At 38.9% G+C, this 13059-nt stretch overlaps 1 protein-coding gene across 1 annotated transcript in view; it reads right to left on the reverse strand.

The window, feature by feature from the left end:
- Window positions 1-11004, reverse strand: part of LOC133616259 (immunoglobulin superfamily DCC subclass member 3-like) — a 216928-nt gene extending 205924 nt beyond the window's left edge. The window contains 2 exon segments of the mRNA XM_061975446.1: window positions 5751-6048; window positions 10951-11004. Of these exon segments, the coding sequence (XP_061831430.1) occupies window positions 5751-6048; window positions 10951-11004 (352 nt within the window).
- Window positions 11005-13059: the final 2055 nt, after the last annotated feature.

Here is a 13059-nt window from a genome sequence, read left to right on the forward strand (position 1 = left end):
CATCCCCAGTCTAAACTAATGAGAACGGGCCTAGAGTTTGAGATCAAGCTGGAGGGAGGCCAGTGTAATTTACCATCAAAGAGATAGCATTTAGTGGGGAAAAAGGGTTTCCTGAGCTGTATGGCGATTTAAAGGAGCTACGGGGAGTCCGTCCTACACCAACCCCTGACTGTGAGCTCACACAAATGGCTGTCAAGCTAATAAAAAGTAAAATTTATGGATAGGAGGTAGTGTGGAGTAAGACAGATGCTTTATCCACCGGGAGGGCTATAAAGAGGATTCGGTAATCACAGCAGACATTGCATCGCAGTGGTACAAGTTCGAGCTCTGTTGTAGCAAAGTGTGTAACGCAGCAAATTACCTCTGGAACCACAAAGAGGACGTCGGCATTAACAAACACTAGTTAGGGATCTTTGTCTGGTAATCACTTACTCAAACTCTGGGGCTCAGAAGATTAACACACATTTTACAGATGTAAAACATTACTTGAGCAAGGCACACAATTTCACTCAAACTGCTCTAGCGGTATGGCTGCGGAACCCATCGTTACCCCTTAAAGGGGACCTATAATGATTTTTGTCTTTTCTGACTTATAAATATGTTTTAACGAATAATGTTGGCTACTCAATGTCAATGCGTCAAATCCTAAGGTTCATGCAAAAAGGGTTTGAGCTTGCACACCAGTTTTGGATGCCCCTGTGACATCACAGTGAGGAGGATGTACATATAAGGTCATTCTTGGACATGCTTTATCGGCAGGGTTCCTTCCCCTTTGCTGAGCGAGACCGCTGCAGCTGGAACTTCTGTACATTGTTTGTTGTTTCTTCCACTTCCGCAAAATGTTTAAAACACATTTAATTAAAGTAAATTAATTGTCTGTTCATCGTGTTGAAACTTGACAATGAGGCGTCGTGGGAACGTTTATTAATGATGAAAAATTTTATTTATATGTAATTATCGCAATTAATTTTGAGTTCATGAACAATACGATTAATCGCAATTTCATATTTTAATTGTAATATGTATATATACACATATATATATATACACACACACACACATACACATACATATATATATATATATATATATACACACACATCCATATGGAATTGGGGGTTAAATCACCAAAAATTATACCCGGGCGTGGCCACCGCTGCTGCTCACTGCTCCCCTCACCTCCCAGGGGGTGATCAAGGCTGATGGGTCAAATGCAGAAAATAATTTTGCCACACATAGTGTGCATGTGACAATCATGGGTACTTTAACTTTAATATATGTATATATATATATATATATATATATATCCATCCATCCATTTTCTACCGCTTATTCCCTTCGGGGTCGCGGGGGGCGCTGGAGCCTATCTCAGCTACAATCGGGCGGAAGGCGGGGTACACCCTGGACAAGTCGCCACCTCATCGCAGGGCCAACACAGATAGACAGACAACATTCACACACTAGGGCCATATATTTATATATATATATATATATATATATATATATATATATATATATATATATATTATATTATATATATATATGAATTTATGGTATATAAATGTATTTTAATATATATATATATATATATATATATATATATATATACACAAATATGTGTGTGTGTGTGTGTGTGTGTGTGTGTATATATATATATATATATATATATATATATATATATATATATATATATCCATCCATCCATCCATCCATCTTCTTCCGCTTATCCGAGGTCGGGTCGCGGGGGCAGCAGCCTAAGCAGGGAAGCCCAGACTTCCCTCTCCCCAGCCACTTCGTCCAGCTCTTCCTGTGGGACCCCGAGGCGTTCCCAGGCCAGCCGGGAGATATAGTCTTCCCAACGTGTCCTGGGTCTTCCCCGCGGCCTCCTACCAGTCGGACGTGCCCTAAACACCTCCCTAGGGAGGCGTTCGGGTGACATCCTGACCAGATGCCCGAACCACCTCATCTGGCTCCTCTCGATGTGGAGGAGCAGCGGCTTATAATAATATAATAATAATATATATATATATACATATATATATATTAGGGCTGCAACTAATGATTAATTTGATAATCGACTAATCTGTCGATTATCGATTATTTCTTCGATTAATCGATTAATAATCGGATAAAAGAGACAAACTACATTTCTATCCTTTCCAGTATTTTATTGAAAAAAAACAGCATACTGGCACCATACTGATTTTGATCATTGTTTCTCAGCTGTTTGTACATGTTGCAGTTTATAAATAAAGGTTTATAAAAGAAAAAAAGAAAAAATAAATGTATAAAAATAAATGTATAAAAAATTAAAAAATTAAAATTGCCTCTGCGCATGCCCATAGCATAGATCCAACGAATCGATGACTAAATTAATCACCAAATATTTTTTATAATCGATTTTAATCCATTAGTTGTTGCAGCCCTAATATATATATATATATATATATATATATATATACACATACACATATATGTGTGTGTGTGTGTGTGTGTGTGTGTGTGTGTGTGTGTTAACCAAAAACTAATTTCTGCCTTTAGTCCCTAGACAGGTTGGTGTACACATACATTCAAACAACAATATCATTAACAATAAAAAAAAAAAGGGCAGGATTTGATGGTGACTGGAAAAAAATGGTGTTCCTCTTCAAGATACATATTTAACAGTTTACATTTTTAATAGATAAATTCTGATATTTTTGGGGGGGTGTTGTCGTGGACTGTTCCAATCATAATGTGGGAAAGTCTCCATAAACAAAGATCTTGCATGCAGATTCAAGATACGGCTTATAAATGTGACTGTGGACTAAATTCAAGCAAAACTTAAACCAAAGCATACCCAATACACATCTAGACCACAAGGAAGTGTGTTAAATGTAGATCAAAATCATGGATGGTCCCCTTTCATGACAAACAGCGAACAATAAATATTGTGTTCTATAATCTTCACGCTTGTTGTTGACAGCTAAAAAAAACAAATTGAAAAAAATTGAAATGTTAAAAAGTTACATATTGCAAACTTCTGGTTCATGTTCTAATCAAAACAATAACTGCAAAAACGTTATGAGCCTTTAATTGGTCTCTTTGTCTTAATTAAACTCCTGTAATCAAATTCCTTTTTTTCACGATAGTCTAATTGATTGAGATGCGTGAGAAAGAACAGGTTGAAAACAACGACTCGCAAGTGTCAATTGTTTTTTAGTGTTCTTGTTCACAAACATCTTATCTCTACCAGGCAAAAAAACCAACATATCTCAAGCTTATCTTCAGGGGGTGCCGCAGGGAGGAGGGAGGAAAACAAGATTCATATTTATTTGCGCTTAAAGGCCATTTGAGGTCCTTATACATGTAGGCATATTGAATTATTTCATTTAAAAGAATACTAAAGACGTCATTTTTACCAGTGATTCTGAACTGTACAGTCTGTCCACTATTTTAGTGTAATACATGAGCTGATACATTCCAATGCAAAAAAAATACCATGGTTGTTCCACCTTATTCAGTCATTAATTGGCAAGTTTAAAACTTGATGTGAATATTGCAAGCTTTTGAGCTGCAGTGTTGCTTCAAGCAGAACATTGAGGCAAACAAAGCAGCACTGAGACACTCAGCATGAGAGCTTGGTAATACTATGCTGAAAGGAAGCAGCAGTACAGTAGGTGAGCATCAGATAACCCATTACACCCATATTGAAATATGTAAATGACTTCAGAGCTTGTGCATTTTTATGCACCACGATACCACAAAGCCTGGAATTAGGCTAAAATGTGATCAAAGCAGTATTTGAATTAAAATGTACTCAATATATAGTATTTGACAGGTACATAGACCTGTAAATCCCACCTAATCTGATGATTGCACTGTGTACTTTATGCACTTACACTTATTTATATGGCCCCATTCCTAGATGGGTCTCACGTGAGAGGAAGAGGGGCAGGGACTAACCGTTTTGCGATGCAGTCTGCTGAAAATTATGAAAAGTGCCACTCGACAGAGCAACTGACGCAGTGGTCAAAGTCGGAAATGCCACAAAACATATTTGAAGATAATCAACACTACTGCCATCTGGCGGCTAGAGTAGAGAGTGCACTCCCCCCAATGTGTCACATTTTATGTGTCAGGTAAACCGCAATAAATGAGGCCTGTGCATTAAAATGTGTTCTGTTTGAATGTTCCTCAATAAATATTCAAATGTTATATTTTGGGTCTGTTAGTGCTCAAGTTGATCACTCAATTTTTTTGTCAGAATGTTAAAGGCCTACTGAAATGCGATGTTCTTATTTAAACGGGGATAGCAGGTCCATTCTATGTGTCATACTTGATCATTTCGCGATATTGCTTTATTTTTGCTGAAAGGATTTAGTAGAGAACATCGACGATAAAGTTCGCAACTTTTGGTCGCTGATAAAAAAGCCTTGCCTGTACCGGACGTAGCAGACGATATGCGCGTGACGTCACAAGATGTGGAGCTCCTCACATCCACACATTGTTTACAATCATGGCCACCAGCAGCGAGAGCGATTCGGACCGAGAAAGCGACGATTTCCCCATTAATTTGAGCGAGGATGAAAGATTTGTGGATGAGGAAAGTGAGAGTGAAGGACTAGAGGGCAGTGGGAGTGATTCAGATAGGGAAGATGCTGTGAGAGGCGGGTGGGACCTGATATTCAGCTGGGAATGACTAAAACAGTAAATAAACACAAGACATATACATACTCTATTAGCCACAACACAACCAGGCTTATATTTAATATGCCACAAATTAATCCCGCATAACAAACACCTCCCCCCTCCCGTCCATATAACCCGCCAATACAACTCAAACACCTGCACAACACACTCAATCCCACAGCCCAAAGTACCGTTCACCTCCCCAAAGTTCATACAGCACATATATTTCCCCAAAGTCCCCAAAGTTACGTACGTGACATGCACATAGCGGCACGCACGTATGGGCAAGCGATCAAATGTTTGGAAGCCGCAGCTGCATGCGTACTCACGGTATCGTGTCTGCGTATCCAACTCAAAGTCCTTCTGGTAAGAGTCTCTGTTGTCCCAGTTCTCCAGAGGCCAATGGTAAAGCTTGACTGTCATCTTTCGGGAATGTAAACAATGAAACACCGGCTGTGTTTGTGTTGTTGCTGCAGTCGGCCGCAATACACCGCTTCCCACCTACAGCTTTCTTCTTTGCTGTCTCCATTGTTCATTGAACAAATTGCAAAAGATTCACCAACACAGATGTCCAGAATACTGTGGAATTTTGCGATGAAAACAGACGACTTAATAGCTGGCCACCATGCTGTCCCAAAATGTCCTCTACAATCCGTGACGTCACGCGCAGACGTCATCATACCGAGACGTTTTCAGCAGGATATTTCGCGCAAAATTTAAAATTGCACTTTAGTAAGCTAACCCGGCCGTATTGGCATGTGTTGCAATGTTAAGATTTCATCATTGATGTATAAACTATCAGACTGCGTGATCGGTAGTAGTGGGTTTCAGTAGGCCTTTAAATTAATTAAATTGACAAAATAGTGCTGTTATGAAAAAAAACAAAAACATCCACTGTAGAAGACTCTCAAGAGGATATATCATAAAATACAAAAATTTAATTCAGGACACAAAAAATCTGACAATTGAGCAGCCTCTTGGACTAGCTCGTTCAACTTTCCAGAGTTCTATATGTACATGGATATATGGCAAACCAAAACAAACACTTGAGTAATAAGTAATAAGAAAAAAAGACTTACTGGCTGCTTGTATCCGCGCCTTTCTGCTCACTACTAACCCAAAAGAATTCTGGGCCACACACTCGTAGTCGCCTTCATCAGACAAGCTGTCAGACTTGGTCTTCAGGAAGTGGCCAATTAGGAGGGAGCCGTTGATGAAGGTGGTGTGATACTGGTCCTGAGTTAAAAGCACGCCATTGTGCCTCCATTGTGTTGTGATAGGGGGGATGCCGTTCACCTGGCAGTGGAGCATGAGGGGCTGCTGCTGCACCGCGATGATGTCACTGGGCTCCAGGGTGAAGGAGAGCTCCGCATCGGATGACACCCCTGCAAGAACACACATGGATCACAATGTAGGCTTTTGAGTAGCCTGACTAAAAGAGACAAAGTGCAATAGCTCGAGGTGAAACTTTCTTCTTTTTTTAACAAGCCTAAAATTAATCACTGCAATGTTTCCGATATGTGCATTAACTTGTGGCAGCACAAGTAAAAAAAAGTAAATAATATATATATATATACATACACACACATATATACTGTATACATATACACACACATATATGTTACGTCTTGGTCGCATGGCTGCGCTGGTAGCGTTCCTTCCAAGGCAGAAGACAAGCAGGAGGAGCGTGCAGGTAAGATTAAAGTATTTTTAATAAATAAAAGCCTGGACAAAAATACAAGACTGAGGACGCTAGCAAGCGTGGAGCTAAACAAAACGTCACAAAGGGTGAAAAACGAGGAATGCTAGCGTGTACAAAATCAGTGAGGAGAAAAACCAGGGGAACGTAAATGTTGCCTATCGCAAACATTGACCCAGCAACTACTGCTGGGTGACAGGAAACTATAAAAGGGAGTGATTAACCAAAACACCTGGTGGGAATACTAATTGCTAAACTAAGACAGGTGAAGAGAATCAGTGCCCATGGAAACCAACAGCAGGGAAAGAGGGTGCACCCAGGAAACAGACTAAAACAGAAACATTACCAACATAAATGATGCCATGATCCGGGTAACGCAGGGGTCGGCAACGCAAAATATTGAAAGAGCCATATTGAACCAAAAATACAAAAACAAATCTTGACAAATTAAAATCCATATTGCATACAGATAGTGTGTCATGAGATATACATTGAATTAAGATGACTTAAAGGAAACTAAATGACCTCAAATATACCTACAAACGAGGCATAATGATGCAATATGTACATATAGCTAGCCTAAATAGCATGTTAGCATCGATTAGCTTGCAGTCATGCAGTGACCAAATATGTCTGATTAGCACTCCACACAAGTCAATAACATCAACAAAACTCACCTTTGTGCATTCATGCACAATGTTAAAAGTTTGGTGGACAAAATGAGACAGAAAAAGAAGTGGCATAAAACACGTCCTAGAAAGTCGGAGAAAGTTATATATGTAAACAAACTACGGTGAGTTCAAGGACCACCAAAATTAGTAGGACAAAACGGTACTCGCCAAATACTCGAATCAGTGAGGCATGTTTAATATAAACAGTGTGCTTTATAACAAATAGGGAGGTTTGCATCATGTTTGTCCTTCTACGGAAACCATATTAAAACAATTTTTCATACATTTTTGAAAAAGCTCCAGAGCCACTAGGACGGCGCTAAAGAGCCGCATGCGGCTCCAGGGCCGTGGGTTGCCAACCCCTGGGGTAACGGATCATGATATATATACTGTATATATATATATATATATATATATATATATATATATGTATATATATACACACACATATATACTTTATACATATATACTGTACATACAGTATATATAAATACATACGTATATACACATATATCAAATCAAATCAAATTAACTTTATTTATAGAGCACATTTAAAATTTACCACACGGGTAGCCAAAGTGCTGTACAATGAGCAGGTTAAAAGATAAAACGAGTACCGAGCAAACACAACACAACACAAACAGAACACGATAAAAAATAAATAATTAAAATAGAATTAATAAAAACATAAAAACATAAAAACAGGATCACAGCAGGTGTATTATGGGGCGCCATTGCAGGATGGATATCACTCAGTGTTAAAAGCCATGGAATAAAAGTATGTTTTTAAGAGAGATTTAAAAACAGGAAGAGAGGAGGCTTGTCTAACACTCAGGGGTAGGTCGTTCCAGAGCTTGGGAGCAGCAACGGCGAAAGCTCTGTCACCTCTAAGCTTCAGCCTTGTGTCAGGGACCGTCAACAGCAGCTGATCGGCTGATCTTAAGGATCGGGTGGGGCAGTAAGGCTGAAGGAGGTCGGAGAGATAGGTTGGCGCGAGGTTGTTTAGACATTTAAAAACAAATAAAAGGAGTTTAAAATGTATTCGGTAACGCACAGGGAGCCAGTGAAGGGACGCTAAAATAGGGGTGATGTGCTCACATCTGCGGGTCTGTGTTAGCAGACGAGCAGCAGAGTTCTGCACGAGCTGCAGGCGGGCGAGGGAGGCCTGGCTAATGCCAACATACAGGGCATTACAATAATCAAGACGGGTCGAGATAAAAGCGTGGATTAATTTCTCAAGATCATGTCTTGATAGAAGCGGTTTCACTTTCCCTATTTGGCGTAATTGATAAAAGCTTTTTTGAACGACGCTGCTGATTTGTTTTTCGAATTTAAAATCTGAGTCAAACTATATGTACATACATATAGACACAGATATATACACATACATATACACATACATATATGTATACATACACATATTTATATATATATATATATATATATATATATATATATATATATATATATATATATATATATATATATATATATATATATATATATATGGGGAACATATTCACCATTAATTAGTTGCTTATTAAAGTAACAAAGACTTAATTTAGAGTTATTTGGACACTAGGGGAACATATAAAGGTTAGGGTTAGGGTTAGGGTTACTAATAAGCAATAATTCTGAGGTTATTGAGGGAACACTCTTAGTTAATGGCTTACTGGTTGTATAATAAGGCCAAGCAGATTAAGGTATTAATAAGTACTTAATAATGACTAATTAAGAGCCAAATATTTACTAATTTGCATGTTAATAAGCAACTAATTAATGGAGAATATGTGTTCCCCATACTAAAGTGTTACCATATATATATATATATATATATATATATATATATATATATATATATATATGACACTGGCATAAACACGAGTATGGCTTCATGTAACAATTGCATATATGTATATATAATATATATAATTCACGATTGACTTCTCTTAGAGAGGTTGTCCCTGCTAGAGTGACATGTCCACCTGTTAAAACAGAATAACAAGATACATTTAGACAGCGTGGACATGCCAGTTAGCGCAGGCTACAATAGGCCTACTGTGTGGCTTTGACTCTAAGCAGCCAGCTTGCCACGGTGCGCCAGAAAGCAGCCAAGTTTTATACGGAAATCTATTAAAAAACACCACTTTTGGTAGAAAAATAGCGGAATTTTGCTAAACAGCGAACATCTAGGATGCCTGATATATTTGGCAAACTACATTTCAACATTCAGGGAGGATGAAATATTATATTTCAATAAACCAGAGGTGTACAAAGTGCAGCCTGGGTTACATTGTAGTCGTAAAAAAACAAGCAAGAATTGAAAAATGGAGCAGAACGATATAATATAAAACATATATTAATACTACAGTAACAACCAATAACATATTTGTTCTTATATATAGGTATAACAATTGTTTAACCTTTTTTACAGAAAATGTATGCATCATCGCCGATTATGCAAATTATATGATGACTAGAGATGCGTTAAAATGCCATCCATCCATCCATCTTCTTCCGCTTATCCGAGGTCGGGTCGCGGGGGCAGCAGCCTAAGCAGGGAAGCCCAGACTTCCCTCTCCCCAGCCACTTCGTCCAGCTCCTCCCGGGGGATCCCGAGGCGTTCCCAGGCCAGCCGGAAGACATAGTCTTCCCAACGTGTCCTGGGTCTTCCCCGTGGCCTCCTACCGGTCGGACGTGCCCTAAACACCTCCCGAGGGAGGCGATCGGGTGGCATCCTAACCAGATGCCCGAACCACCTCATCTGGCTCCTCTCGATGTGGAGGAGCAGTGGCTTTACTTTGAGCTCCCCCCGGATGACAGAGCCTCTGACTCTATCTCTAAGGGAGAGCCCCGCCACCCGGCGGAGGAAACTCATTTCAGCCGCTTGTACCCGTGATCTTGTCCTTTCGGTCATAACCCAAAGCTCATGACCATAGGTGAGGATGGGAACGTTAAAATGTAATATCGGAAATTATCGGTATCGTTTTTTTTATTATCGGAATCGTTTTTTTTTATTTTTTTTATTAAATCAACATAAAAAACACAAGATACACTTACAATTAGTGCACCAACCCAAACAACCTCCCTCCCCCATTTACACTCATTCACACTCATTCACACAAAAGGGTTGTTTCTTTCTGTTATTAATATTCTGGTTCCTACATTATATATCAATATATATCAATACAGTCTGCAAGGGATACAGTCTGTAAGCACACATGATTGTGCGTGCTGCTGGTCCACTAATAGTACTGACCTTTAACAGTTAATTTTATTAATTTTCATTAATTACTAGTTTCAATGTAACTGTTTTTATATTGTTTTACTTTCTTTTTTATTCAAGAAAATGTTTTTGATTTATTTATCTTATTTTATTTTATAAATTTTAAAAAAAACAACCTTATTTTCACCATACCTGGTTGTCCAAATTAGGCATAATAATGTGTTAATTCCACGACTGTATATATCGGTTGATATCGGTATCGGTTGATATCGGTATCGGTAACTAAAGAGTTGGACAATATCGGAATATCGGATATCGGCAAAAAGCCATTATCGGACATCCCTAATGATGACATTAGATCAACATCACCCGGGTTACACTCCTACCACCTCTTAGCCACGCCCCTACAGACACATGTAAACAGACACATGTGACCTCTAACTGACCACAGGTCTAGTAGTTTAGTTAAATATATACTGTATATATACTTTGCCATGAATGTATTTATCTGTGACCCACCAGGAATACATTTGGACCCCCACAAATATAATAGGTGATGACAGGCTCCGTAATTCAGCTCATTTATAAAGATTGCTCAGCACAAAAAAGTTGCGTCAACAGGGGGTAAAAACATAACTTTCACCGTTGGTATTCATAGAAACAATTCAAAAGGCTGCGTGGGAACACAGGCAAACTTAAATAAAACCCAAACCTGTTACGGGGGAGGGGGGTCGCATGATAATGCGTGGATCGTTTCCCCAAGATGCAGACAGAAGTCCGGCGGCAGCGTGAAGGTAGGACGATGATTTATTTTCCCTAATTCAGGCAAATATACAGAAAAGTGTGCCGATAGCGCGGGTAGCTATGGCAAAGCTACGGAAAGGCTTAGCATCGAAGACAAGCACACAAATGCAAAAATCACCAAACGTAAATGTTGCCTGAAGCAAACAAATGGCGAAGCTTAGCTCAGGAACAGGAATCAAAAAGGTATACCAACTCGTTGCACGGAGCAAACAAAACAGCCAGACCGAGTGTGGCGAAAGGCGGGAATAAATAGCTCTCTGATTAGTGCCCGAGAGCAGGTGAGCGTACCAAACAATAATCAGAGGTAGGTGAAAACAATCAGCGCCCATGGCAACCAAGAAAACACAAACTCAGGGGTGCTGAAACAAAACTAAGGGAGTCTTTAAACTAAAACAAAACATGATCCGGGCAACGGATCATCACAAAGCTCAAAAACACATAACATACATAACAAAACATATATTTCACGATGTAAAAGCATTCCTCTAATTTTGTTTGTACTGTATATTTATTTGTTTTGACCTAAATATGAAAATATAGAGCTGTGTTAATTTAGTTATATTGTACGTGCAATTATAATGTGGTGGGTCATATTGTTTATTTTGATCATTTGTAATTTGAATGATAAAAATTTATAAATAGGTTATGTCAAGCAACGGAGTATTTTTTTTAACAATTGAAGACCACAAAATAAGGACCGTAGCACAATATGTTGTTGTATAATGTTATGAATCTATGAAATTATTACATTATTTTTAACTACCGTTAGACTTTGGGGTTTTAGATATGGGAGTGCAAATGTTTGGATGTCACACAGCCATGCTGCATAAACACAACCACTATGTAACCTCACTATTACTATTCCACACAAGTATTTTTTGTTAAGATAAATAATCGTACAAAAACAAATGTATTGTGCCAATAATTTATGGAAATCATCTTGTATGCGTGCCAAGAGCCCGCAACAGCTAAATATTGCTTGTCATGATGACTACTTGTGTCATGCAACAGAATATCTGTTTTGCATTACTTGACAACTTTAAGAAATATAAATACATTATTTGGACAAAGACTTAGCAAACAGAAGGCTCAAATGTGAACATGTTTTTCTTAATCTCAGTAAAGTTTCCCAGTCACGGTGGAACTGACACTCTGATTCATCAAATATTGGCATTCCATTGTTATTTTTAATAGATATGACATTATTTAGCCCTCCAAAAATATTGTAGTTATGGTGCTTGACGCAAAGAACACCAATCTGAAAGTATTGTCTTCTTCTTTGGAGTCGCTGACTAGGTCTTCTTCCATCATTGACAGTCCAACAGGTTATCCTTTATACTTTAGACCAGAGGTCTTCAACAGGGATTACGCAAACCCCCAGGGGGTCAGCAGAGGTACTTCAGGGGGCTCCTAAAATTGTAAAAATTGCATTTTTACCACTGTGTTACATGGCCTTTCCTTTTAATAACACTCAGTAAACGTTTGGGGACTGAGGAGACCAATTTTTGAAGCTTTTCAGGTGGAATTATTTCCCATTCCTTCTTGATGTACAGCTTAAATTTTTTAACATTGTGGTATTTTAGGCTTCATAATGCGCCACACATTTTCAATGGGAGACAGGTCTGACTACAGGCAGGCCAGTCTAGTACCCGCACTATTTTACTACGAAGCCACGCTGTTGTAACACGTGCCGAATGTGGCTTGGCATTGTCTTGCTGAAATAAGCAGGGGCGTCCATGAAAAAGACGTTGCTTGGATGGCAACATATGTTGCTCCAAAACCTGTATGTACCTTTCAGCATTAATGGTGCCTTCACAGATGTGTAAGTTACCCATGCCTTGGGCACTTAAACACCCCCATACCATCACAGATGCTGGCTTTTGAACTTTGCGCCTAGAACAGTCCGGATGGTTCTTTTCCTCTTTGATTCGGAGGACACGACGTCGGCAGTTTCCAAAAACAATTAGAAATGTGGACCACAGAACACT

This window comes from Nerophis lumbriciformis, linkage group LG15, assembly GCF_033978685.3.
Source record: "Nerophis lumbriciformis linkage group LG15, RoL_Nlum_v2.1, whole genome shotgun sequence".
In the NCBI taxonomy this organism is placed as follows: domain Eukaryota; kingdom Metazoa; phylum Chordata; class Actinopteri; order Syngnathiformes; family Syngnathidae; genus Nerophis; species Nerophis lumbriciformis.